The sequence below is a fragment of the Rousettus aegyptiacus genome, unplaced genomic scaffold, assembly GCF_014176215.1.
Source record: "Rousettus aegyptiacus isolate mRouAeg1 unplaced genomic scaffold, mRouAeg1.p scaffold_m13_p_13, whole genome shotgun sequence".
Taxonomy (NCBI): domain Eukaryota; kingdom Metazoa; phylum Chordata; class Mammalia; order Chiroptera; family Pteropodidae; genus Rousettus; species Rousettus aegyptiacus.
The window spans coordinates 54,884,231-54,908,076 of NW_023416288.1; the positions used below are offsets into that span (position 1 = coordinate 54,884,231).

A 23,846-nucleotide genomic window follows, 5' to 3' on the forward strand; every position below is an offset into this window, starting at 1 on the left:
TTGGGAAGTAAAAATAACATCCCCACCCCCCTGAAAAAACTGCACTCTAGGTATCTCTGTCTAAATAACATTATTTGCCCCCTAAACGCCAGAAATGAGGAACTTTATCCTTGAGAAGGAAAGAATGGAAGAATCTAGTCCTGTGGCTGGAGCAGGGCTTTCAGAAAGCAGGAAGGCTTGACTTCTACTCACTGTCTAGAGCAGTGGTCTCCAGAGCAAGCAGGAGACACAAGAAAAAATATTATTTTTATTTAGAAAAACAAGAAAATGAGCTTTACTAATATCTACTCTACAAGCGAAACTGGGATCCTCTTAGTCCACCTGGGCCAGCCACAGGTTAGGTCAGCTTTGAGAGAATAGTCCCATGGGTGGGCCCAGCGCAGAGGGACATGCAGTTGCCACCACCCCTTAATTCACTGCTGGAGTGTCACTGGATGCGACTGCAGATTTCAAGCCCTGGTTTACAGGCTATACTGATTATATTATCTATATATTAATATAAACCAGAAGTAACGCTAGACCAATGGACAAGGGCCTGAACAAAGCTCAGAGAAACCTGAGTCTGCACTAATATGTGAGCACAGGGGAACTTTAAGAAGAGAACAGAGCCGATTCTGCCCCTGTCCCTAGTATGTCAGCCACATGAATCATTGCTTTTTTTTTTTTTAACCTTGTAATAAAGTTTAGGAAGAGGTCAGCAAAAAATACTAAAAATTATAAGGAAGATAATTTGAAGTACAGTGAAATTTCCCCTAAATGTATATTGTGCCTCCAGAGATTTGCTATTAGTGGCATCTCTTGCATAATATTTATAAATTATACATGTATATGTATATAAATATATTCAACTTTTTACCAATAAGGGTACATAAAAGAAACATTAGAAGCTATGGGTCTACAGGATTCTGTGACATTTTCTAACCTAATTGCCTGACAATTTCTAACCTGGGAGTCCAGGAGAACCCACCTGATCAGGGAGCATAAAGGGTTAAGAAGAGAAGAGAGAGAAACAAGAAAACAAAATAACTTAAGTTTATTCATCCTTCACAGAGCATTTCCACTTCTTCAGCTAAACAGATAAGACCCTTCCCTCCCTTTACTTCCCCAAATAACCGAAAGCTGTTAAAACGGACACCTGAAACCAAATCAGTGAACAGCAAGGGCCTTCCACATCCCAGTTCTAAAATGTTCAAACTGCCACAGGAGAGGCTGCTGGGAGTGGACTTTGGTCGTGAGCTAAAGGCCACTGCATGCCACTGCCACAGTCACGGGGAGGACACTAGTTCTTTCAGAAGGAAAGGCTTTGCTGCCTCCAGGATGTCCAGTTTGGGGTCCAGGGAGCGACCAAGCCCCTCCAGCACCATGATGGCAAACACAATGGAGGCAAAGTTGCTCTCAAGCTTTACCTGAAACAGAAAAAAATGTGGTTCTTTCCAAAGCCCACAGATAAATAGAGGGAGTTCTGGATAACCACGTTGCTGTTTACTCTGGGACTTTTGTACCGGCCCATGTGATTTTTGCTATCCACCTAACATTCCCCTCCCCACCGTCTCGTCTACTCACCCAGCTTCCCATCTACTAGTATTACTAAGGAAAAATACTGGGGTACTGTATGTACTTCTCCAGGGGTCTGTGTGTGTGTGTATTTGTGTGTGTGTGAATGATTTAAAAATGATAAAATTAGTATTTCATAGATATACCTGAAACTATAAATCTAAATAAGGGTCATTCTGCAAAATATACAGTAGCTTTGTTAAGAAACCATGTACAACCGACTTTGCTCACACATAAGTGGAGCTTTTTCCACTTTAGAGCCAGGCTAATGGTAATGGCATTTACATCAGAATTACTCAGTTAATCCTCAAAAGTGCTATCTCTGTCCCAGGCCAATGAGGAGAAAGCTACGCGCTCATACTATGGTTTGGGTACTTCCAGCCAGGACGAGAGAGGACCCTCGGCCACACAGGCTCTGTTCAGGGTGGGGGACCTGGGGCTTCATTCTTAAGCTGAGTAGTGAGGTTTTTTTGTTGTTCGTTGTATTCTTTCTACCTCTGCATTTCTGTCAAAATTTTTATGAAAAAACTAAGTGCCTGAATAGACATTTTTCCAAAGCAGATGTACAAATAGCCAAAAAGCATATGAAAAGATGCTGAATGTCACTAATAGTTAGAGAAATGCAGTTAAAACCACAATGAGATAGCACCTCACACCCATTAGGATGACCATTATAAAAATAAAACAATAACAGAAAATAACAAATGTTGGTGAGGATGTGGAGAATTGGAACCCCTATTCACTGTTGGTGAGAATGCAAAATTGTGTATATTATGGAAAACAGTATGGCGTTTCCTTAAAAACTAAACAAATACCAGATAATCTATCAATCCCACTTCTGGGTAAATATCCAGAAGAATTGAAAGCGAGATCTCAAAGATACTTGCACACCCATGTTCGCTACAGCACTATAAATAATAGCCGAGAGATGGAAGCAGCCCAAATATCCATTGATAGGTGAATGAATAAAGAAAACATAGTATATACATACACTGGAACATTATTCAGTTTTTAAGAAGGAAATGCTGTCACACGCTACAACATGACTGAACAAGGAAAGTATGTTAAGTGAAATAAGGCAGTCACGTAGGGACAAATACCATGATTCTACTTATATGAGATATCTAGAGTCATCAAATCATGAAAACAGAAAGCAGAATGGTGGTTGCCAGGGCCTGGGAGGACTGCGAAATGGAGAGTACTGTTCACTGGGTATAGAGTTTCAGTTTTATAAGATGAGAAAGTTCTACAGATCTGTTACCCAGCAATGTAGAATATGGTTGACAGTGCTGAACTGTGCTCTTGGAGATTTTTAGGGGTAAATTTTATATTATTTTTTTTTACCAAAATTAAGAACTTAAAAAATTTTTTTTAAAACGAAGTGCCTGTTGTAGTGCTTAGAATACAGTAGCTGTTCTAGGCCCCCTCTCTGCTCTTCTATCCTGGGAACAACACTTGCAACAGCAGACACTCAAGGAACTCTTGAGCACTCTGCCCCACGCTGTGTGTGAGGAAGGCTGTCTGCAGAGTGAGCACAGGAGGCAGAAGAACAAAGCAGCTAAGAATGGGGGCTCTGCGGCCAGACTGCTGGCGCCAGACCCTGCCACTGCCACAGGGGCCTGGGGGCCATGGGCGAGTTGCTTGGGCCTCAGCATTGGTGCCTGCCTTGAATGTGAGGGGATTCAATCGGATACTAATAGATGTTAAATAGCCAGATTAGGTACCGCAGGACACACAGAGGGCGCTCAGCGTACACTGCTATGATTCCTATCGTCATGGCCCCATCCGGCCCTCAGGGAGGCCCTGCGAACTTGGAGAGGCTCCTGCAGGTCACAGGTGCTGAGCAATGGAACCGAGCATGAGCCTCAGCCACCTGCTCCACATCCTGTGCAACCAAACTCCCAGGAGTGCATGTTTATTCCTATTTCTCTCTAAGTGAACTCCCCAGCAATGATGAAAGCTCTCCCCAATCCTAAGGTGCCATTTAAGTCGTTTCTAAAATAGAACTTAACAGAAGTTTAGGACAGCATAAAGGTTTTCGCCAAAAAACCCCACCAGCAAAGCCAACCCCGGAGTCAGAGACAGGGTGCAACCCTTTGGCTCTGCTGTGCACAGCTGACAGGACTTAACCTCTCTGTGCCCAGTCTCCTCGTGGGGATAATACAGTATAGACCACACCTGCCCGTGGGGTTGCCCTGAGATTTCAGTGAGGAACTGGATGAAGAGCACCCTGCACAGCAGCTCTCAGGTGGCAGGCTTCCCACACGTGCTAGCTAGCCCCAACTTGTCATCACGTGTCCTGCATACTCAGGGAGTCCTTCAGTCTGTGTCACTGTTTCATCCCAAGCCACAGCCATTGCAGAGTGGTTTTTGGAGCAGCAGAAAGAGCACTGGACTGAGACCTAGTGTCGTGTCAAGTCCTGGCTCTGCCTGTGAGCGCCCTGCCCCCATCGCACCTTCTGCAAGATGAAGGCTCTGGATCAGCCAGCTTTGTGATTCATATGTGTTAGGATCCTTGCCAAATGGCTGCCTTTTCCATGTGATGTGTCTTTATCTGATCGCAGAACCTCAAGAGGAACAATAGGAAAGGCTGTCTTCAGACAAGAATCTTCCTTTCCCTGCCGTCAACTCCTTATTTCCTGGGCTGACAGCTTTACTTTCAAGAATAGCTCAGAACCACACTCATCACAAGGAGACAGAGCCGAGGCAAAGGCCAAGGTGAAAATCATGAGGCCACCTCTCTCCAAGGGACAGAGGCAGGAGGCAGAACTGGATGAAAAGTGCCCTGCATAGCAGGACAGCCCTGCAGGAGCCTCTGAATGCATCAGGACAAGAGGCACCTCCTCTTGGGCTGCCCCCAGCCCCAGGACTTCACAGCACACAGAGAGGAGCTGTGCAAGCTTGACTCACGTTAACACCAAGCGTCATTAATGTGAACCGAGGAGAGAGTTGCTTGGGCCTCAGCATTGGTGCCTGCCTTGAAGAATGTGAGGGGATTCAATCGGATACTAATAGATGTTAAATAGCCAGATTAGGTACTGCAGGACACACAGAGGACGCTCAGGATACACTGCTATAAAAAGCCCATTTTTACATTTGAAAATCCATTTTTCTACAGCTGAGTATCACAGATACTTAGACGGCACAGACTGACAGGTACAGCCCAACAGTGCAACAAAGAGCCTTTTATACCTAGTCAGGACACAGAAACAGCACTCTTCATGCAAATGCACTGGAAAGAGAAACGTTTTCAAAAACAAGGTCTCCTATAAGAGAAGTACCTCTCAGCACCCTGCGGCCACCCACCGCCTCCCCAGAGACCTCCCAGTCTGACCTGATGCCTGGGGCCTCACCTTGTGAGTCATCAGTAACTTAAAGACATTTGAGAGAAGGCTGGACACTTGAAGCTGGAAAAGAGAACAAAGCTGACTGCAGAGAGTGCTGAGCCCCCCGGAACCGCTGCTGCCTGCCAGGGCCCTGTCCTGCCTCTGGTCCACCACCCACACCCACACACACACACGTGCACAGAAGGGACTGTAACAAGCTCCAGGATTGCACACGCACGAGCCCAACTCCCATCTCGAGTCTGGGTTCAAAGACCCCTTCCAGGGAACAGGCCTGAAGGCCTGGCTACCCCTGTGTGTCTGCCCCCAGCACACACAAAATCCACTTCAGAATAAGGAAGATAGCAGTGCCAGGGCACCAGCTGCCTCCTCACTGCCAGTGGGCCACTCCTTGCTAGTGTGGACCACGAACTTGTCAGTTAGAGCTATGTGTAAAACACAGAGTGGGCTCTGGTTCAGCTCTAAGTAGAGGATGTGAACATTAGGTATGTTCTCTGGCTGCCCAGGGACCATAGTCGTCCCTCCCTCCAAACTCAGCTAAGCTCCAGAAACAGGTGCAGTCACAGAACAGCTACACCCAGGCACGGTGGCACTATAAATGTCACTGCCCCAGCAGCCACCCTGGAGAACCTGGTCCAGGAGCCACTCTTGAGAGCCAGGGATTGCAGTGGGCCCTCTCACATCCAGAAGATGTGGGCAGAGGAACGCTTTGTTCTTCATCTGCCTTCAAACTCAAACCCCCTGGAGACCTGCCCCCCCGTAACAGATGTCCCGTCCACTTGGGGCTTGCTCTGTCCCAGGGCGAGGACAGCACGCAGGGGCCTGCCCCTTGGTGCCCTGCTCACCTTTTCCAGGGTGATGGTGTTCTTCCTGGCCTGGGTCACCAGTGTGGCCATCTCGGCCTTGAATCCCTCCACGTCCCTGCACTCACTGGCCCGAGCATGATGCAGGATGAGCTCAGCCACTCTTTGTCCCTGAAAGATGCAAAAGAAGAGAAACTTGGTAGAGTTGGGGGGGGGGGGGGGGCGGGACACCAAACTAGATGATCTGCGCAAACTGCTTCACATCCTGGTCACTCCCACCTAATCCATCTACCTTCCTGTGCTTGGCCACCCCTCCTTTTCTAATCTCACCCCCCAGAAAACCTGGTAACCGACCAGTCTTTCGAAGTCTCTCTTGGTCGGTGGGATCCTACCTGTGCTTAGCGCAGTCAGGACAAGGCAGTGTGCTATCTCCTTTGCCCTCCAGGGCCACACAGCGCACAGCGTCAAAGCCAGTGTCTGGCCACTCATGCTCCACCAGCCTGGCCCCAGAGGCTCTAGGCAGGACCTGCCACCGGGCCGAACCAGCCACCCTCTCCTCGTGGGCCTTCTTCCTGCCCCAGCAGAATTCCCTACTCGCAGCTGACCCAGTCTCTGTGCTCCAGCCTTCTCTCGTCACCTCTGCCTGGGACACGCTCTGACCAAAGCCTCCATGGTCTCCCAGAGCACCGCCCGCCCTCCTGGTCACTGCTAACGCCTTTCACCTTCGCAGCACAGGAGCCAAGCTCTCCCTCCTTGGGCTGTGACTTCTTCCTTCATCCAAGCCTGTGCAGGGGACCTCCAACCCAGGCCACCACTGCACTTGTGTTTAACCTGAGCCCGGAGGACCCTTTTGAACTGGCCCAGGCTCAAGACTCTGTCTGCCCCCTTGGAAGCCTCCTACGCAGGGACTCCCCTGAATTTGCCCATTTCTTCGTTTTCGAAGCATCTTGCTCCTTCCCAGGGTCTTTCTTGCTGGAGAACTTTGCACTAGCCAGCCAGAGGGTGTTTTCATTGTCACCTTAACATAGCACTTTCAGTTGACTCCATAGAGGCTTTGCTGAATCCTTTTCTCTAAGTAATAATTCTCAACCTTTAGAGCCCCTCAGCATCACGGGGGTGGGACAGGTTAAAAACCACACACGCGCCCCCACACCAGAGGTTCCAGTATGTCTCCCCGCACTTGGAGAGTAAGTCCCCTGTGCTGCTGCTTCTCACCGACACTCCAGATCACAGCAAATGGCACAGACCAGGGCAGCCGTCATTCGGTCATGGGGCTGGGAGTCCTACGGCCCAGCCGTACGCTTGCTAAAGAGCAAAGAGATACTCCCTCCACGTAACGGCATTTGGGATGGAAGCACTTCTCATCCCAAACCATGAGCTGCTTGGAACCGGCCTGTCACAAGCGCACATTGTAACAGAAGGACCCCCGACATTCCATCAGGAGCACCTTGGCTCCCACAGGCCTTTACAAGAATGACGAAGGCTGAGGAGCCCCAAAGCTTCTGAGAGCCTAAAAGACGTGGGCCCAGCTCCTGAGGGCCCAGCAGATCTCACCTGCCCCATCGCCACCGCCATGAACACAGCCCGGAAGTTCCTCAGGTCAGCGGCCTGGAGCTCAGCCACGATGCCGGCATCGAGGAGCACCAGGCGCAGTGGGCACCGGGCAGGCGCCACGGCCACCACCAGCGTGTCACAGACGTCCACCTGCTGTAGCCGTTCCTCTTGGCTCTTGAACAGACCATCGGCACCCTGGACCAGGATGTTCCCAGGATGAAGGTCCGCATGGACGAAGTTGTCCACAAATATCTGAAAAGAGATCAGCGCAGTCTGTTCAAGGCTGTCAACCCTCACCACCGCATCACCACCAGGCCACACGCGGATAAAGCTTCCAGGTGACAGTATGTTCCCAGTGATCAATTACAATGACAGACAGGTGTATATTATATAAAACCTCATTGTTTGATGTCATTAGCTCAGAATTTGTACAGGGACAGGCCAGGTTGATGTTTTCAAGAGAAAAGTTATTTTCAAAGTCAAGAACATTGAAAAAGATTATATGGAATTTGTAAAATCGAGGACCATAGTGCATTTCAGAAGACTTATTTTTACTCTGGATTTCAGCAATTAATATTTAAAATAAAAATAAATATTTACTCATTGTTTAAAGATCTCCCCCAAACCTCTCTGTTCTTAAAATTCATAGCAAATGCTTTATAAATACTTGCTGAATGAATGAATGAAGTAGCATTTAATGTCCCATGTCTTCAGCTGTTGGTCCTAAATGTAAGCAATGGGGGCAGGGTCCGGGTCTTGCTCCCCACCCTTCCCACAGCACCTTGCAGGGTGACCGAGTGCACGCCACTGAGAATGTGCTTCACAGAAAGCCGTGGCATGAACGGGCGTCTGGTAGGCTCAGCTCTTTCTAGAACAGGCTCCTGACTTGGCTCGCCCTCCACCCGGGGTAGCCAAGCAATGCCCCTGCCACCTCCCCACATGCAGTTAGGCGACATGCTGGACCTGAGCGCCCTCTCCCAGCCCATAGCTCACCATCTTCAGGAGCATGTTGATCCCCAGCCACGCAATCTTCCTCTTCAAGTCAACAGGAACCCCTGCCCGCTGGTAACTGGACACGGGCACGCTCTCCTGTGAGGCAGGTCAGGGAGGGACAGTGCACCCTGACGGCCCTGCTCCGCATCCCCGCGGGCCGCACCATGCTGCCCACCTACTGGCTGGGGAGGGGCCCAAAGAGTTTCTCCTTTCTTAGAACCCCTAAGGGTCTGACACCCACAAGTTGATTTGAACCTATGTACATTTCCCTTCCGTAACACTTCTCAAAGGAAGACAAGTCCCACAGGTTTACTAAAGAGGAAACCCATTGGTTCTGCCACCCACAGGTTGTTGTAATGTCACCGGAAGGGACAGGAGCTGACCCTGGAAAGCTAGTTTCTGCTCAAAATCAGCTAATAGAGACAAGAATGAGCTCTGTGGCCCTGAGCAGGAAAATGGAAAGAAAGAAAAAAGAAAGGAGAGCTGGTAAATAAGCATTTCATATAGGTTAGTTATTTGTCAGAGCAGCCTGAGATAGACCTTGTTGTCCTAATTAACAGAAGAACTAAAGGCTTGAGAGCTTAAGTAACTTGCTCACGGTCACGCAGCTAGTAGCTCTGGGACCTGGCATCACTGCCCTAGATCTCATATTACCATCTTTACAAAGGAGGCTGGACCAGAAGACAGCTCAGGCCGATCACATGACACAAACACTTGTTGAGCACTCTCTCTGTGCAAACTCTAGCTGAGGGCATTTTACATTCAATGTGTCATTGACTCCTGGGACAACCCTCTGAGGCAGGAACCCTTGCCCGCTGCCATACATGAGGAATCTGGAGTCACCCAGCAAATAAAATGGCAGAGCAGATCTTCGAGTCCAGAAAGTCTGAGGCTACCAGCAGGCTCTCCGTCACCACCTCACTACGCTACCGCCCAGCCTCGTGTCACATCCAGACTCCTTCGACAGGTAACCATGCGCTCTTTCGGCTTCTGTCTTTTCAGACGAAAGCCTTCGGGTGAATCAGAGACAGCCCGGCTCTGGGTGAAAGGCACGGCCCGGTAAGTCCTGACTCTTACTTCGTATGTTTCCACCAAAACATCACTGGTGACAAAGGGATGCAGGGGGGTGGGGAACTTGACAGAATTCACGTTCAGGAAGTTGCACTGGAAATGTTCTAGATTCCGAGCTTCGTAGCGCAGGTCGATCTACAGGGAAAGGAGAGAGAAGATGAGCAGGTGGTCAGGTCACAGGGAGAGCAACACCTGAACCCCGAAAAGCTGGAAAGTCACAAGAGTCACCTGCTTTCCCGTCCTGCCGCACAGCTCCCCAGGAGACGAGGGAGGAGGCGTTCTGTGACGAAGGGCCTCCGGGAAGTCTGAGCCTCCTCTGACCCCCGAGTAGCACATGGGTTTTGCTGCTTCTCCCCTCTTCCCTCTCTGCCCACCCCTTCACCCCAGCCTAGGGACCCCTTCCCCATCGCCCAGGACTCCTCCCCTACCTCCCTGGGGTCTAGCTTTGTTGCCCCTCCAGGACCACTACCCTCACTAGCCCACCCTCTGGCCCTTTCCTTCGATTAAGGCTGTTTCCATCACAGGGCCAGCTCCGCCCCCGACCCCACCACACTGGCTCTGCTCTCCCTACCTCAGCACGCCTTCGTTTGCCAGGCTCGACGGCCCCGTGCCATTTTATCCTCATTCGCTCCCTGAGCCCCCGGTGCTGCTGTCACTGACACCTCGTTCTTCCCCTGGTACCTGCTCCTCGCTGTCCCCAGTTCTCCCCCTGCCTCTCATCTGCTCTGTCCGGGTCCGGTCTCCTGGCCTTTCCTCCCGACTGAGCCCCACAGATGCTGGTGCCCGCTCAGCCCCTGACCTGCACCAGCTTTTGCTCTCCCTCTCCGTCCCCTCATGTCCTCAGCCAGCACCTCCTGATGACAGAACCTTGACATCCAGTCTAGACCCCCTCTACCAGTTCTCACTCATTTCAAATACATCTGGACATTGCCCTGTGGAAGCACCGAGTCCCTTGAACTTGATGTCTAAACAGAACTTACTTTCTTACTTTCTTACCCCATGTACCCAGTCACTTGAGAGTCACTACAGATTACTCCTCCTCTTTTCCCCTCCACATCCATCCGTGCTCAATGCTATCAGCTCTACAGCCCTAACCACTCTGGGATTTAGTCCCCTCCTCTACCCCACTGCTTCTCCCAGTCACCTAACCCTAGCAGAAGCATCTGAGTTGGGCTTCCTGACATCGCCGCCCCCCCCCCCGCCATCTTCCCTCTCTCCAGTCCATCTGCTGGTGTCCCCTGAATTCTTGGGATGACATCCCGGGGGGAGAGGGGAGATGGTGTGGCCCTGCTTCTTTCTTCAGGTCCACCTCTTGTGTCTCCCTCTTCCTCTACCACCCAAAACTCTAGCTTCGCCCAACCTGAATAGTACTGAACACCCCAGCCTGCTGATCTGCCCCCTCCTTGGCCTTCCTTATTCTCTCTGATTGGAATGTTCCTCCCCGTCTGCTCACCTTTCAAGACCCAGCACATGCCTAGGGAGCCTTGACCCTCGGACGCAATGACCACTTGCTCTCTGAGAGCCAAGCGAACCCAGCTGCACCTGCAGAGACCCCTGCTGGAACTCCGATCACACTCCATTCGATCACACTCCATTCGTAAGTACCTGCAGGTCAGCACCTCCCGCCTACTTTACATTCCTTGTAGATGGGAAAGTCTCACTCGCTTTCTTAGTTCGCCAGCTTCGAACAGACTCCCACACGTACACCCACACTCTGGGACTGTGACAGGGCTACTGAGAGGTGCAATCAGTAGGAAAAGCTGGTTTTTAAGGCAAAATGGGGGGAGATATAGAGACTTGAGTTTAATGTGATGGAACACGGTGACATCTATGCGACTTCTACAAGGAGCACTGACGCTCACATGCAGTAGAAATGAGATAATTAATGCACAGGCGGTTATTGGAATATTCTGTTTTAATTTCTTTCATCAAAGCCATACTACTCATGGCATAAAGCGAAGCTTTCTAAACAGTAAAACATCCCTGGGACTTAAAACCTCATATCCGAGGACACAAATGAAGACTTGGCACACTGATTCTGAAAGACTGCCAACCTCTGCACCATCTAACAGGAAGCCAGGGCTGATGCATACTCGGAGCCCTGATGGCCCCCAACGTGTTGACCAAGCCTGGCTACTTAAACAAGTGTCCCAAGGGTCCTAGATGGGAGGAGGTCCTTGTCTACTCAAAAGCCCTGGAAAGAAAGCGAAACAAAGGCACAATGTGTGACTTTGCTAATTAATCTTATCAGCCTGGAGTTCAGCCATTGATTGTGGTACAGATAATGTTTCTGCCACACCAGAGTGATTTCACTTTCCTCCCAAGTACAAAGAAGACTGTATTTCCCAAGCACCCCTGCATTTACACTGGGCCTGTGTGGTTAAAGCTGACCTGTAGACTAGAAGTGCTGTTCGTCACTTCCAGGCCTGGCCACAGAGTCTCTGACATAATCCTCCATGGCCCCTCTCTCTCATCCCACACCAGCTCTAGGTGACACAACGTGAAGCTGGCAGTGCCGACCCTGGGAGGAAACTGGGTCCCTGAATAACTAAGGATAGCGCTCCCTCTCCCTCCTTCAGTTCAACCTGCATTGAACTTTAATATAGCAATAACCTTGTTGAATTAAGCCGCTGAGATCTAGGTATTCTTTGTGACACCAGCTAGCGTCATCTACCCCAACTAATACACCAGACCAGTCATGACTTGCTGGGAATTTCCTCATTCATTCGGCATTTACTAAACAGCTGCTAATGGCAAGAACTCTGTTAGATGCTATTGACAACTGAGGGAAGAATTCACCTGTTGGACCATGAGCTTCTCAAATTCCTCCACAATCTCAGGCAAGCTGAGCCACTTGATCCCTGGCAAAAGCGCAAGGACTCGGCTGCCCATCTTCATCAGCAGCAGGTCCATCTGCACCTGAGAGAGCAGGCCAGGGTGCAACACCTGCCAGAAAGGGGAACAGTGGGACAGAAGAGGTGTCAGGAGGGCACGCTGACCCAGCCAGGGCCGGGTCCCCACATCAAAGGAGAGCCAGGCCAGCTTCTCGTCAGAGCCAGGGGAAATGGGCCCAACACCGAGGATGCTCCTGCCTCCCTCCCTCCCACGTGCCTTCTCCAAGAAGTGAGGGCAGGTCCTCTGCACTGCACTTAGCTTTCCTGAGAAGAATGGGTAGGCTTTTTCTTCCCAATGCATTAAGTGTAGATTGGTAGCTCCCAAAAAATGAGTAAAAGTCACCATGGGGTACCTGGTGAAATGAGGACCCCAGGCTCCTCCAAGACCTACTGAACCACCTGCTCAGGGAGCAGGGCTGGGAATCTGCATTTCACTGAGCACACCAGGTAACTCTGTGTCTGACAGTCCACAGCCTGATAAAGAAGACCGCAGAGTCAGAGAACTCCAGCAGGGATGCTCTGTGGTGGGGTGGAAAGAGCTCTGGTTTCAAATTCCAGGTGTGCAACTCATTCCCAGTATGAAACTGGGCAAGCTACTCTGTCAGCCACCCGTTCCATCGTTTAAAACATGGAGATAACAGCCTCGACCTCCACCTGAAATCCTTTAAGGAATAAAGTGGGGTATAAATAGATATAAGGAAAACCAATGCATGCGTCAAAGGCATCTTGTCAAAATTAAACAGTGCGTCGGCCATGACTGGCATTCCCTGGCTGGCGGCGGGCATCCACTCCCTTCATCTTCCACAGGGTGAGGGAACGGTCAGGATATTTTTGGTCTGGTGTTTCCCAAGCATTCCTGACTTTGAGAACCACTCGCAGCATTTATAAAAAGCCAGGCCCCAGGCTCTTCCCTTGGAAAGCATGATTCAGTTGGTGTGAAGTGAGGCACCCTTGGGTTTTTTCCCAGTGGGTAAAAGAGTGTCAGGAGTCCTGCTACTTGTGTCTGCCACATCCCCTGGGTCATGCTGAATAGGGATGGAAAAGTGTGGAGATGAGAAATGATGGGGCCCAGGCAGGGATGATGGAAAGGAAGAGAGAAGGACGCCACATCTGTAAAAGCGGATCCTGCCATCTTGGGGTCGCCACAGCACATCTATCTATCTAACCTAGTCTGAATCCGATTTCTCTCGACCCTGGAGCAGTGGGTCAGCTGGAACGTGGTTCCTTCACCCATAGAGGCAGCAAACTCCAAACCTCTTCATTTTCCTTTATCAGGCAGGTCACACCACCACTCCCTCAAGCCAAGAAATAAAGCAGCTTGCACATTACAAGCACTCAGATAACGGTCAAGCTAACAGAAATCAGTGGAAAGCAATGTGGGGTGATCTGCACAGGGAGACTCCTGGTCTGGGACAGCTCCAGGGGTTTGATGAGGTGTTAGAGATGAGGAAGACCCAGCCGACAACATGAAAGTACTTACTTTCACTGCCACTGGGATGAGGTGATCTGGTTCAGGTAGGTGGGCAGGTGCTGAAGCCTGAGACAGAACTGCATTTGATCCAAACAGGTCAGCTTTAGGGAAGAGCAGACTTTCTAGAAGTGCCTGGTCAGCAAGACTTCCTTGAGGCCCCTGCCCCTTCTCCATGTGTCTAAAGGGCGCTTTCAGCCCCCCAACTGCCCCAGCTGCTGAGAAAGGCTGAAGACTGGAGGCCTTGGCAAGTCTCTGGATGCTGTCGCTCTCCAGGAAGGCAGGATTGGCACGTGCTTTGTACACTTGGGCCACGCAGCCTGAACCCACAGGTTCCCGCGTGTCAAAGCAGAGGACCTTCGCCCAGCCCTCCCCAAAGGCCTGCTGCAGGACATGCTCAGTGTGAATCCAAGGGTGTGGAGGCACCCGGACGTGCAGCTTGGAGAACTGGGCACAGAAGGCCTCTGAAAAGAGATCTCGCCGGGTGCTGGCCCATTGGCCCAGCTTGATGTACGTGGGGCCTGAGGTCTCGGTGGCTTTCAGAAGCAGGTGGAACCAGAGGCTGGAGACACTGGGGGCCAGATAGGTGAGGGGGTAGAGCAGGAGGAGGGGAAAGAATTTCACCAAGAGAGCCCCAGCCCGCAGCCAGAGCCGCAGGTGCAGAAGGAGGCAGCCTAGCCGCCCCTGCTGGGAGACACTCTCCATGGGCCCATTTCCAGCCAGGTCACTCCAGCTGGCCGTTCGCTGAGACAAGCTCTCAGGGGCCCCCTCACCAATGTTTCCAGAGACAGAGATGAATTTGGGCAAAGTGCCAAGCAGAAGCCAACAGAGTCTGGCATTTCGAGGGCATCCAGAGGGTCGCAGAAGGCTGAGGTTCGTCCTGAGCTCAAAACCCCTTAGGTGCAACAAGCAGACCCTGACGGAGAAGCGCCAGGGGGTCACCATCCTCTCCCAGAGGTCCACAGCCTCGGCTGCCTGCCCTCAACTTAAAGGGCACCTACCTATGTTCACGCTTTGGCAAGGCTGACATGAGTCCAGGGCCGCAGCCAAGTATTCCACTTAAAACTGGGGCACCTGCCGGATCCCACCCAAGCTCATGTGCAGTCCAAGCCCAGTCCTGTTCCCGCAGGGCCGCACCACCCCCTAGGCCGCAGGAGGGGCCGGCCCATCCGTCCCTCCTGGCTCTACCTCCCACTCCCCCTGGGTACCCTTGGTCTAAGGCCCCAGACCCTGGTGCCTACGGGGTCTGAACCCACTGTGAGAACAGGAGCGGCCAAGCCAGACGTGAAGCCAGGCCCAGGGTCGGGACGCGACCTGCGCGAGGTGGCTGCGCGGGCCGAGACAGAGCCGGGCGGCCGCAGGGTCACCCGCGCGTGCCAGGGCCAGCGCGAGATCGTCGGTGCGTCCGGGCGCCCGCCGAGGACTGGAGCGCCGCAGGGCTGGGCGGGGGAGGGGCAGGGCCGGGGGTGCTGCGAACGGCCGAGGCACAGAAGGGCGTCGGGGGCCGGGGCGCCAAGGGCAGAGGAGGGACCCCGGAGGGTCAGGGTGCGGAGTGCCGGGGCTCGGGGCGCCGGAGGCCGGCAGGGGGCTGCGGAGGGCCGAGGACCGGGCGCAGAGGCCGCGCGGCGCGCTCTTCCGGGAGCGCCCCGCCCGCCGGCGCTGGGCCCGCCCCTTAAAGCGGACGCGGCGCCGACTCCGGCTGAGGCTCGCCTGGTCCTCGGGTCCTGGGTCCCAGATACAGATCTAACAGAGCGCGCAAACGCGCCCTCCCCCCTTGCCCGCGCGCGTGTCTCCACTGACATTGTTGTAGCTTTCCTTACAAAAAGCGTCGAAACGCCGAAACGCGCCGTGAATTACTAACGGTTCTGAACACGGGTCCGGTGTTCCGTTCAGTGAGATGGTGGATTGGGGCTGCCGTGCAGGGGGGAGAGGGGGCGGTTCTCAGGCTGCAACCATTTGGGGAAGTGTGTGGACCTTGAGGAGTGGCTCCTGAAGGGCCGTGTTCACTCATTCAATTAAAACTTATTGAGCCCCATAAGTATTTCTTAAGCTGAATCTAATCTTAGTAGAGTCTCAGGAATATGTATTAAGGTAGGTACAGTGCTGGGCGCTGGGGACGTGGAGACACACATCCTGCCCTTATAGGCTCACCATGTATGAAGGAGACCACGCAGGGGGACTCGAAGTGTGACAATAGTCATGAAAGAAATGAATAGAGAGAACCAATCGGATATGGCTCCTTTGGAGAAGAAGGGGGCCTTGAGAAGTAGGAAGGTGTTCGGACACAAAGTATAAAGCCCTAAAATAGGAAAGAGTTTGGTGTGAGGGTTTTTTTGTTTTGTTTTGTTTTGTTTTGTTTTGTTTTTTGGAGGTGTGTGTGTGGGGGGGTGGATTTGTTTCCTTGTTTGTTTGAAACTTGAAGAACCAAAGGAAGGCTAGTTGGCTCCAGAGAGCGAGGCCAGGAGAAATGGAGCTTAGAAATAAGCACCGCCAGGGCAGACCCAGCGGTCCTCCGGTCTGGCTGTGGGGTTTATGAGGCTGCCTGCCCTGGGTACCATAGTCACCTCTACACATAGAACCCTTTATCGACATGTGGGTGAGAGGTTTCCATGGTGAGGGGCTTCCATGGAAGTCGGCTGGGGGTGGTCTGTGGGCTTTACAAGTGGAAGAAGCCCTGGAGAGAGAAACAGGGACACAGCCCATGCCCGCGAGCGGTTCCTGCTGCTGGAAGTTTGACTGCAACTCCATAGCCCTAAAAAATTCCTGCAAATGTGGGGCCATGGGCTGCTGATACAGACAGGAATGGGGAGTGGCCTTTGGCTACTCCTGCGTTGTTAGCTAATGATTCATCTTCCATTTCTACAAGATGCTGCAGACCCCTGTGCGGTTCCCAAAACAGAAATCGACCCTTACACCACTATTTTCAAATATGGCCAGCCATTAATTATTCCCTTCCCAACTTCTCCCTGATTTTTTACCCACTTTATCATAAAGGAGTGTGAAATATTCTGGTATACCTCTGATTCACCAAAGGGCTTATTGAGGACTTAATTTGAAACCAGAGGCCCTGGGTCATAGCCCACTAATTAGGAGGTGACATGTGACCTCAGGCAAGTCTCTCTATTTGCCCCCTAAGCCTCTATTTGCCCCTTAAACTAATTAGGGAAAGGAGTCCAACTAAATCTGCACAAATGCTCTAGACTTACATTTATTATTCTAGCAATCGATATCTTTAACAGTAGCTAAGAGCAAAATTCTGAAGCTAGATAAGCCTGGCCTCAATTCCCAGCTCTGTGTAACCTGTGTAACCTCGGCAACAAGTTACCTCACCTCTCAGAGCCTCCATTCCTCACTTGTCAAACCGGTAAGAATAGTACCTGCCTCGCAAAGCTGTCGAAAGCAGTAACCCAGAAACTGTGATGTGCTTAGCATCATGTGTCAAATATTAGCAGATATTGTTATTTATATTATCTGGATAAATAAAAGTTGTTTTGTTTCTCTTACTGCTTCATATGACAGACATATTTTCACAAATTTCAAGGATGCACTGTGGAAGATCTGATTTAAGGCCTCCGTGGCATCCTAGAAATTCATTCTAAAGCAGTGTCTCTCAACTTCGGCACCCACCAAAATCACCTGAGGGCTAACCCATCCCCAGTGTCTGAGTCTGTAGGTCTGGAGTGAGGCCCAAGAATTTGCATGCCTAACCATTTCCCACATGCTTCTGCTGCTTCTGGTCCCAACAACACAGTTCGAGAACCATCGACCTTGTGGCAGTGGTGGTGATGATGGCGGCGGTAGTGATGGTAACGGTGGTGGTGAAGGTGCAGCGCCTCAAGGAGTCAGTTACCCAAGTAGGTGAGGCTGAGGGATTCCTGTGGCCCATGTGAATGTCAATTAGAATGATGCCATACGTATTAAGGCACCGTAGACAAACCGTTATATCAGATACGAACTCTAAATCAAAATTTGTGAGGGCGGATGTTGATTTGTAGTCAAGCTGCTGCTCACGTAAATAGCTATGTAACCTGTTTCAGGACTAGTAACAACAGCGAGGATTCATTTAGAATGACTAATAAGTTAAGAGACTGGACATACAAACACCGGCCAGACCATATGATCACAGAAATGTGACCCGCAGCCTCTGCAGCAATGGGTGCAGAACAGTCAGGACTTTGTCGATGACTGCCAGCTTCTGTAATTCACACCCCCACTTCCAACTCAGGGCCAACCGAAGAAATGCAGATATCCCCCTCCAAACCAATCACACGAGATGCCCCAGCCTCCAGCCAGCTTCCCTGGGCCAACAACCTGCAAGTAGGGCACACCTGAAGCCTTTTTTTTTTTCTCTGTAAACCTTTCCCACTAGCATTTGAGTCTCCACGTGTACTGGAGCCTCTGACAAATGCAAATGATGGTGGCGGACTCCCTTTCTATAGAAGACTCTGAATAAATAGCTTCTGTTTGTTCTCATGTCGGTGGTCTTCAGTTTTTTTCCGTAGAACCTTCACAGCCAAAGCCATATATTATTAATAGTGTCGCCTGGCTCGAAGCTGTTCTTGCTGGTGTTAACTCTGCTACCACTAGGTGGCACCATTCGCTTGTGATGTGAGACCAAAGCTTGCTCTGGTCCCGGACCGGGCAGTGAAGGAGGGAAAAAAGATGCAAAGGCCCTCCTGTCTTTGCTTACCTTTTCACGTGATCTGAATGACAGTGATTTTTGCATCTCCCGTGTAACTTTGGTTCGTAGCAGATGCCATTGCAGGGCAAGTACTTGTTCAAGACCCTGGGAAAGAGTGTGAGGATACGGAATTGGCTGGCTCTGGAGTCCTCAACCTCTGTACACTTGACATTTGGGGCAAGATCATTCTTTGTTGTGGAAGGTGGTGGGTTGGGGGGAGGGGAAGCCGTCCTGTGCACTGTAGTTTGTCCTAAAGCCAGAGAGATGAGAACAGTAGCTCCTGACCTGCAGAACTGGCAGCAAAGCAGTGAAGGGGCTGTCCTGGGGTCTAGCACTCATGTGCAGTGGCTTTGCACAAGGCGCCTACCCCTTTTTGGCTGTTTCTTTGTAGTAAAAGAGGCCGATAATAGAACCTGCCTCCTAGGTGCTCTCTGCAAAGCCTGAGCACCACCTGGTGCACACTAAGTCATGAGGAAAAAGCAGAATGAGAACGAGAACCAGCAGCTGCTTTGTGCTTTTGCTGCCTATTTGAGAAGGTGAGAGAGCTGGGAGGGGCTTAAGGGCCATCTGGTCCCAGCTTCCCAGGGACCTGAGACCCACAAAGGGGAGTTGCCTTCCTCAAGGTCATACCGCTATCTAGGGCAGCCACATGTCACCTGGCTTGCCCTGGGTTAGTAATTTTTATTTTGCTGTCATTTGACCTGAAAGATATATAGGAAGCAGATCAGATATGAGAGCCTTCTAGAAACGTGTTCTCCCAAGCACGGTATGGCCTCAGAGTGGCAGGGCAGGGACTTACAGCCATTCGAAGGTCTAAGGCCGAGATCAGGGCCTGGGTAGATGTCAGCAGGGCGATGAGCCAGCAGGTCTTAAGTCTGTAGGCACAGCGCCTGGCTCATGAAAATGTCGAAGAGGATTCTCACCTGCCCCCTCAGGTCTGAGGAGATCACCTAGTTGGCCAGGAACTAGGGAAGGCTCTGAGGGACAAGATGTGGGAGGCTTGCGTCCTTGGCAGGGTCGAGAGCTGCCCTGTTGTGTTCTGGAATCACAGTGAACTGGAAGGGCTAGAACTTCTTGGACACAGAAATTTTTGCCTCAAAAAAAGAATCTAAATCACCACACTCTTGCTCCTCTCCTTAATGCTCAACTGGATCTCCCAAAAGGAACAGAAAAGAATGTAAGCATAGAAGGTATTTGACATTGCAGGCCTGACACTTGAGACTTTGCTGAATGGTGAGTGCTACAAACTGTCCATGACTTTGTCTCTGCTTTTGTCATAAACATCCTGATTCTTGTAAAGTTACAAATGCTTTAATTCTTTGTGAGAGGAAAAAAAAAAAAAAAAGACCCTTCAAAGTAAAGTAGGGGGATAGAAATGAAACATAGTTCTTAGGCAAAAATTATATGTTATGGTATTTGCCAATTTGATGATCCTTTGAGCTTTCCCATAGTACCCCAGTAAACGTGAGCAGTCTGCAGTGATAAATGCCACTTCCACAGCTCCCCCTCTAGTGGGCCCCCCACAGCTGCCCATGTTCCAGCCCCAGGACAGGAGGTAGAAAGCAGGAGGGCATCCCAAAAGGAGAGAGGGGTCAAAGCGATCACAGCCAAAGACAGGCCCTTGAAAGCTGGGGGAGGATGGAGGAGCCCTGGGGGCCCCAGTCTGAGCCACGCTCCCCTTCCCTGGGGTGGCCTCAGCTTCTCCCTCCCTTCTCCTTCCACCCCACACCTCCTGGATGACTTTTGACTGTGACCAAGAACAAACCAAGGATGGGTTTGAGGCTTGTGTGGGATGCTTGGCTTGGTTTTGTTTCCTCAGAGGGAGCCAGCCGGGGTTTGTGGCGGGACGGGAAGGAACTCGGTCCAGCCTCTCTGGGCAGGGAGAATGGGCCAAGGATGGGACTAGCGAAGGAATAAGGATGGCAGGAGGAAGCCAGCCTCCCGAGCCGGGAAGGCGTGGGATGCCTGTGAAAGCCCGAAGGGCGCCCTGCCGCTGGTCCCAACGACTGCGGGCCCAGGTCCACGCTGGGTCAGAGGGATGAGGATCTTTTCCAAGGGCGTGTCAAGGTGGCTTTTGCCGGGTAAAATAAGTTCATTCCTTGCTCTACTTCATCCAGCGTCACAGGCCTAAGCATAGATAAATGATTCCTCTCTCCATGCCAGCTTTCTAGATAAAATAATAATAATAAAATAACAACCTGTCATCCATCGTCTGTGTATACCTTTCAACTGTGCGCTGACAGGCAAGTGGCAATGGGACAGAAGTGGACTGCTGTCACAGGGGCAAGAAGGAATGGATGACTGACCCAAACAGTGGTACCCGATCCCCAGGGAGAGGGTCAGAGATGCCGGGAGGAGCTGCCCCGCCTGCTCCTGCCCCGCCAGAGCGGGGAGCGAGCGTAACCAGGGCATGGATTGAATGCTAATCCAGAAATCTCCTTCCTGAGGGAGTGAGAGGCTCTCAGACAACCTGGTATAACAAAAAGAACATGGCTTGAGCCAGACAGGCCTGGGCCTGTGTGGCCTCAAATAAGGCACGTAACCTCTTGGAGCTTGGTTTTCCCACCCATAAAATGGTAGGGGTAGTGTTTAATTGCTCAGGCATATGGAGAGGATTATAAAACATGACACGTGTAAAGTGCCTGGAACCGGAGGGATACTCGGTAAATGTTTAGCATCCAAAAGGAATTAAAGTGGAAATAAAGAAACAGTTTTTGGAGAGGGGATGTTCAAAGCCTGTCTTAACCGAGCTGGCCCTCTCCTGCCCCTCGGTCTGTTTCACGTGCCTGGTAGCTGAGATGAAGCGCCTCTGTGCTGCCAGCCAGGCTCTGGCGGAAGCTCTGGGCCTAAAAGGAGTGGTGGGGGGAGGGGGCAGCTCCCTCCTCTTGAACCCTGAGCCCCTTTGTGTTCCTGGAAAGAAAAGAAAGAGATTAGGAAAAGAATAACAGACAGAAGCTAACCAAGGGCGCCCCCAATGGCCTGGCCCGGGACGGTCCCCTTTACTTAATGATTGCTTTAATCCCTGCGACGCGATGAGGTCCAGCATAATTGTTGCTGTTTCCCCTTTTCAGGTGGAAACAGTGAAGGTGAGAGGGGCGGCAACCTGCTCCAGAGCCGGCTTTGGCCTTCCGACCCAGAGCCCGCGCTCCGCAACAGCACGCGGAAGGAAGAGGAGGCACGGAGGTCGGAGCTCAAGAACCATCGGCTCTTTCCCCCTGCCAGGTACTGCCTCCTGCCCTGGCTCTTACTTTCCACCGTGGAGAGGAGCCGAAGACAGAAGGGGGCGGGAGCAGGGGGAATGCACTGTTGGAGCAGAGGGTGTCAGGAGCTGGGGGACGAGGGACCCCTGAGAGGATCTTCCAGGCTGCCGTGCACAGCTCTGACTTCGGAAGGCCACCATGCCTCTGGAGCTGCAGGACCAGGGTTTGGGAAGGAGTAGGAGTGGCGTCAGCTGGGAAAGCAACAGGGAATCCACAGGATTGAAGGAAGCCATGTGTGTACCCCCCCACCATGGCCACAGAGCCATCGGATGACCCAGAGATGGAGCCGCCAGCCCTGAGGAGTGGCGGCGTTGGGGCCTGGGACAGGCAGGCAGGGATGGAAACTTGCAAAGCACAGGCGCCTGCATTGCTCATCAGAGTCTGACCTGATGAGCTGAGGCAAGAGTATTTTCTGTAAAACAAGCTAGTGTCCAGAACTCAAAGACGAAGCAGCAGATGAAGGAGCGGCAGCCTGCTACCTTAGCTGCCACTGAGGGGCTCCCCAGCCTCCTCTCTGGCCTGCCTACCTGAAATGCGATTGGCAATCTGGAAGCCACAGAACCGTGGGCGACCGGCCTGTTTTGTTATTGGGTTGAGGGAGGCAGCCACCTGGGCTCCCAGCTCAGCTGTCCTCCATCTGCCATTTTCTCCACTTCGCCAGTTTGCCTCCTGACACCCCAGGACCCTGGGAGTCATTAACCCTCAAGAAGCCAAGAAGCCATGTCTCTGGTCTTTTTTGTAGAAAGTGAAAACTTACTGAATGATGCTTCAGCAAACAAGGCAATCATTTAAATGCTTACATTTGTTTTTAAAACAATACCAACACCTTGCAAGTTTATATTCCAAAAGTCGATGCCTAGTCGAAATGGGTATGGCAATGAAAGAACAGCGAGGGGGCTTTGACAAGCCCCAGACAAGCTTCAGAGATCTCGCAGAATAAGCAAAACCCTCACTAAGGAGACAGTTTTTCTCCTGTGACTTTGATATTTGAGTAAGACCCTTAAATCTCAGCCCCCGGTGTGTACGGACTGCCTAGGCAGCACGTACTGTTCCCCGAGTAATGCAATCCTTTATTTTCTCTTTTCCCCGCCTCTCTCCTACACACCCCTTCTGAGGAGTAGTAGGCTAAGGCCCCCCATCCCCCCAGGCTTTAGGCCCCTCCTTTGAGGGTCCCCGAGCTAAAGGCAAACAGGACTTTCCTCTCGGTAAGGAGACGGGCCTGGAGCCTTCCCTGCACACCCGGAAACCCCCGCTGCCAGGCGGGGCGCCCTGTTATCAGGGAAGCCCTCTGCCCAAACCCGCGCGAGCCCTGCGGTCCTCGGCGTCTCCCGCCGCCACATATTCACGGGCCCTTCTCGCTTGGCAGTCCGAAACCACGCGATCTGTGCTCCTCGGTTGCTTGTCCTACGTGAGAGGGGGCAGCGGGCACTATCAAGTCCTTTCTCCTCTGGGAAGCGTTTCGTGACCGCCCTCGCGGCTGGGTTTAGGAGTCCTGGGGTCCCGCGCTCGGGGCCCCTGGGCTTTCGTTGCCAGTGTCTTGGTCGTAGGTGCCCGAGCCAGACTGCAAGCTGAAGGGACGAGGGGGTGCCCAGGGCGCCCCGGCCTCCACAGACGCGTTAAACGGCCGGAGTTAACCGGAGGCAGGAGTGTCGCCCCCGTGTCGGTGCATCTGCCTCGAGGTCCCAGCCCCGGGGCTGAGCACAGCACGCGAGCACGTCCCCGGCCTGGTGGAGGCGGAGAATGCCCCTCGTGGTCTCCAGCAAAGAAAGGGTTAAGTCTCCCATTCCCCACCCCCCAAAAAAGGCGAGGGGAAGAGTCCGGCAGAAGGTCCTGTTTACCATAGCTGCGAGAGTCCGCGCGGCCCTGGGAGAGGCGTTGCCGTGGCAACGGGCCGGGCGCCCGCCAGCTGCAGATGAGCTCACTGGAGCGGCGGGCGGGGGGCGGCGGGCGCGCGGCCGGCACTGAGCCGCCGCGCCGCCGGGGAGAGGACCGGGCAGCCGGCCGAGCCCGCCTTCCGCTGGCGCACAGGGGCGGGCGCGCGGCTCGCGGGGCGCGGGGAGAGGCCCGGCCGACACCCGGGTGCAGGGCTGCGGGCCATGGCGCCCCGGGCCCCCGCCGCCTGCAGTCCCCGCCCGCCCGGGCGTCCCCAGGCTGCGCCTCGGAGCCCGCGGAGCCCTGGCCCGACTGGAGGTAGGGCCGGCGGGGGCACGGAGGAGGCACGCGT

The 23,846-nt window shown here is 52.4% G+C and overlaps 2 protein-coding genes across 6 annotated transcripts in view; one reads left to right on the forward strand and one right to left on the reverse strand.

The window, feature by feature from the left end:
- DENND2A (DENN domain containing 2A) overlaps positions 1–23,846 on the forward strand; it is a 102,800-nt gene that overhangs the window by 3,024 nt on the left and 75,930 nt on the right. Inside the window, exons 3-5 of one of the 3 annotated variants that reach the window (XM_036230816.1) lie at positions 9,251–9,307; positions 10,781–10,901; positions 21,434–21,584. In XM_036230816.1, the coding sequence (XP_036086709.1) occupies positions 10,820–10,901; positions 21,434–21,584 (233 nt within the window). In that variant the 5' untranslated portion in view covers positions 9,251–9,307; positions 10,781–10,819. Of the gene's footprint in view, positions 1–9,250; positions 9,308–10,780; positions 10,917–21,433; positions 21,585–23,621; positions 23,813–23,846 lie in introns of those variants that run through there. The other 2 variants (XM_016133010.2, XM_016133014.2) reach the window with 2 other exon arrangements.
- On the reverse strand, positions 1,017–15,284 carry ADCK2 (aarF domain containing kinase 2). 3 transcript variants are annotated; one of them, XM_016133018.2, is made up of 8 exons: positions 13,694–15,284; positions 12,119–12,265; positions 9,326–9,454; positions 8,249–8,344; positions 7,256–7,507; positions 5,744–5,872; positions 4,908–4,961; positions 1,017–1,406 (listed from the first exon to the last, which is right to left on the reverse strand). In XM_016133018.2, the coding sequence occupies exons 1-8, from the start codon at positions 14,624–14,626 to the stop codon at positions 1,266–1,268; spliced, it is 1,881 nt and encodes a 626-aa protein (XP_015988504.2). In that variant the 5' UTR covers positions 14,627–15,284; the 3' UTR covers positions 1,017–1,265. The 3 variants fall into 3 exon arrangements, with proteins under 3 accessions (XP_015988504.2, XP_015988506.2, XP_015988505.2); XM_016133019.2 differs by lacking the exon at positions 1,017–1,406 and adding an exon at positions 2,377–4,786; XM_016133020.2 differs by lacking the exon at positions 4,908–4,961.

Coding starts and splice junctions, on each gene's coding strand:
- ADCK2 (XM_016133018.2), bottom strand. CDS start 14,626: ATGGTGACCCCCTGGCGCTTCTCCGTCAGGGTCTGCTTGTTGCACCTA. Junction 5,873..7,255: donor TGGCGGTGGCGATGGGGCAG/GTGAGATCTGCT, acceptor TGCATCTTTCAG/GGACAAAGAGTGGCTGAGCT. Junction 4,962..5,743: donor ACACCATCACCCTGGAAAAG/GTGAGCAGGGCA, acceptor TCTCTTTTCCAG/CTTCAAGTGTCCAGCCTTCT.